General features: G+C 41.7%; 1 protein-coding gene across 1 annotated transcript in view; it reads right to left on the reverse strand.

The window, feature by feature from the left end:
* The window catches only part of LOC139640752 (nucleolar complex protein 3 homolog), a gene marked incomplete at its 3' end in the record, with an annotated part of 10,983 nt that extends 9,827 nt beyond the window's left edge, over nt 1-1,156 (reverse strand). The window contains exon 1 of the mRNA XM_071514932.1: nt 1,011-1,156. Within this exon, the coding sequence (XP_071371033.1) occupies nt 1,011-1,019 (9 nt within the window). The remainder of the gene's footprint in view (nt 1-1,010) is intronic.
* Nucleotides 1,157-3,702: the final 2,546 nt, after the last annotated feature.

The following is a 3,702-nucleotide window of genomic DNA, read 5'->3' on the forward strand; positions in this document are numbered from 1 at the left end:
GGGAGAGAGAGAGAGAAACAGAGAGAGGGGGTGTGAGAGAGAGAGAGAGGGGGGGACAGAGAGAGAGGGGGGAGAGAGAGAGGGGGGGGGTGAGAGAGAGAGGGGGGGGAGGGAGAGAGACACAGAGAGAGAGAGACAGAGAGAGAGAGAGAGATGGGTTGATGGTTAGAACAGAAAAAGACAGACAGTAGAGGCAGGTAAAGGTCAAAGGTCAGCCTGATGAGCCGGCCGGGTGATAACTCAGTATTCTGGTTTCTGGTCTGTCAGTGAATCATATGGTGATGAATCATGACACACAATCCTGCTGTCTGATCTGATGAGAACAAGCAGAACTATTTTAAAACTGTTTCAGTTTGACATCACAGCTAACATCTCCATTCACTTCAATGGGATGAGCATCGTGTCAGGAACAGGACTCAGATCAGTGTTTTCTGCTGGAAGCGGACTGGCTGACTGAAGTCTGGAGGAGAGGGAAGACAGATCCAGGTCTGCAGAACACAGCAGGGGCTCACACTGTAAACAGCAAAATCTGTCCATCAGAACTGACTTCAGTTCATCAGAAAGCTGCAGATGCTGGATCTATTTTATTTAAATCACCACAGCCTGGCAGATCACACAGAGGCCGATTTTACCAGAAGAGCCAGTCGGTTCAGAAAAGCTCTAACACCGAGTCCAGCCCGGTGTTCCGGTCTAGACTGTCGGCTGGAAAACGGTAAAATCTCAGGTTTCTCTATGGAATCTGGCAACACGTTTTTTTTTCTGCCGTCCAGGAGACAGCGGGAGGAACCGGGCTGCAGCAGAGGAGCAGCAGCTGATATGAGACAGACAGCAGCTTCAGTAGAGACAGGATGGAGGAGGAGGAGGAGGAGGAGGAGTAGTAGTAGCAATAGTAGTACTTGTAGTAGTACTTGTAGTAGTAGCAGTAGTTTGTGTTTGCTGTTAGTGGAGTGAGCAGAGCAGCGCGCGGCGTCACTGTCTCTCTCTCTCTTCGTCTTTCTCTCTCTACTCACCGGAGCCATGGCGACAGAAAGTCCCGCTGTTCAGATCTGGAGGAATCAGAAGACGCACAGAGTTGTGTGTGTCTGTGTGTGTCTGTGCCTGTCTGTGCCTGTCTGTGTTGTGGTCGGTGGGTCCGCCGCACCGTGTTGACGCCACACGTGTTTCCTCCGCTGACCCGGAACTACATCTGCCTCCGCTGGAGAGGTTTGAAAACAGCGACGCCTGCAGGAGGGGCGCGAGCGAGATGAGACGAGACGAGACGAGACGAGATGAGATGAAATTGACTGGTTGACATGACGTGACAGTATGAGATGAGATGAAATTTAATGAGATGACATGTAATGAGATGAAATGAGATGACATAATATAAGATGATATGTAATGAGATGACATGAAATAAGATGACGTAATATGAGATGACATGAAATGAGATTAAATGGGATGACATAATGAGATGACGTAATATGAGATGACGTAATGAGATGACATGAAATGAGATGACATAATGAGATGACGTAATATGAGATGACATGTAATGAGATGACGTAATATGAGATGACATATGAAATGAGATGACATAATGAGGTTTGTCCCAGTGAGCAGCCTCCCTCCCTCTCATGCTGATGTCATCACAGAGCCGCGGCAGAATTTAAAAATTCTTTCAAAACCATCCAATCATTTTCAAAAACTTTCAAGATCTTATTTTATTTTTCAACAACTTTCAACTTTTAAAGACCTGTTCTGATCTGCTTCTTCTGACTAAAATTCCCATGTGCTTGAGATATTATGAGATATTTTCTATACATTTTTTTATGTATTGTATTGTGTTGACAGTCGTAAAATTCTCACATCTTTTATTTATTCACAGGATTCATAACTTCTGCTCTGCTGCAGGCAGAGGAACAAAATTTATTCCAAATATATTTACAATTCTGACCATTTAGTCTTCAGTATGAAAACTGTACAAGAGTCAAAGCTTAGAAAAAAAAAACAATAAAATATAATTTACAGCTGAGATGTTTGGTAGATTCATGATCTACAAACCAAAACAACAATTTCTGCATCAAAAGTGTTTCTTTAAAAATAAACGTTTTGTTCGAATGTTAAGAAGAAACATTTTGTGTAACAAGTGGAACAAATCAGAGAAAAGTGCTTCAAAATGATTTTGCTCTGATTTGAAATGTAAGGAATCAAATCATATTCATTGATTTCATATATTTTTTTTTTTTTTTTTTTATAATTGTTTGTTGGATATTTAGTTAAATCCTTCATTACCTTTCCTCCTGTCCTGAGAAGATTCAAAAACATTTCAACACAATTATTTTTCTAAGATCTAAATATTTTCTTTCCTCCTGTTTGATCTCAATAAACTGAGAAAAACAACCAGGATCCTCTAAGTTCCACCATTTTGTTTTCTGTTAGTCAATAAACTGAGAAAACTGACAGAAGGTAGAAGAAACATCCTGGTGAAGTTTCTCAGTTGTTGATATGTGAAGATACTGAGAAAACAAACAAAACAACTTCGATATCTGGATCCACCAAGAGAATCTGAATTTTTCTCTCTTCCCTCAGAGTTTCTGTAGTGAAAATCCCTTTAATATTCCTCATGTTCCTCATGTTCCTCATGTTCCTCATGTTCCTCATGTTCCTCATGTTCTTCATGTTCCTCATGTTCCTCATGTTCCTCATGTTCCTCATGTTCTTCATGTTCCTCATGTTCCTCATGTTCCTCATGTTCCTCATGTTCCTCATGTTCCTCATGTTCCCCTGTAACCAGTCAGAGAACAAGCTGTTTTCCTCACAGCAGGAATCATAAATCCCAGCTGTCAGGATCCAGTTATCATAACAAAACATTTCAAACCCTTTGTGTGTTTTCTGACTCCTGGTCCAGACTGACTGACTGTGGCTGCAATATTCCTCTTAGTCTAACATGGAGTTATTCATCTGAAGACCAGAATATAATCTGTTGAGCAGGATCAGATCAGCTGGACCGGTTTGTAGTTCAGGTTTTTTCTTCCCATTCATTTGAATGGAAACTGACATTGAACATGTTGGAGAACAGATCCAGCATCAGATCCTGCTGGAAGACAAAAAGCTTCCTGGTGTGTCTGTATTTGTGCATTTTGTATTTCTATTCTTGGTTTACACTAAAATTTGTATTTAAGAATAAAAGTAGATCCGGTCTCCCACACAGGAACTATCTCTCCTGCATGGTATCCCTCCGCTGTGTTCTCTTCTCTCAGTAAAAAAGCCGTTTGGTGAGATTCTGTTCTGAAGCGTCGGACCAACAGTCAGCTGGACTCACAGCAGCAGGATCTGATGCTGGATCTGTTCTCCAACGAGGTCAATGTCAGTTTCCATTCAAATGAATGGGAAGAAAAATCTGAAGCTACAAACTGGTCCAGCTCATCTGGTCCTGGTCAGTAGATTATATTCTGGTCTTCAGATGAATAACTCCATGATGAAACTAAAGTGGTTTCTGCTTTCAAGAACTTTCCCCAAAATCCAGTAGAACAAAATCCAGTAGAACAAAATCCAGGCTCTGAAGCTCCAGTCTGATGGATGCTGTTGAGTTTCAGTGTTGAGGATCTCATGATGTTCATGACTCACAGCAGCTGAAGACACTTCTACAGGACAACAGACAGAAAAGTCTTCATGTTCCTTCTGAAGCTTCTCCATTCTGAGACTAAATGACATCAGCAG

The sequence above is a fragment of the Centroberyx affinis genome, unplaced genomic scaffold (genome assembly GCF_046629955.1).
Source record: "Centroberyx affinis isolate AG114_WGS23_722 - 3 ecotype Tasmania unplaced genomic scaffold, CSIRO-AGI_Caff_v1 ptg010413l_1, whole genome shotgun sequence".
In the NCBI taxonomy this organism is placed as follows: Eukaryota; Metazoa; Chordata; class Actinopteri; order Beryciformes; family Berycidae; genus Centroberyx; species Centroberyx affinis.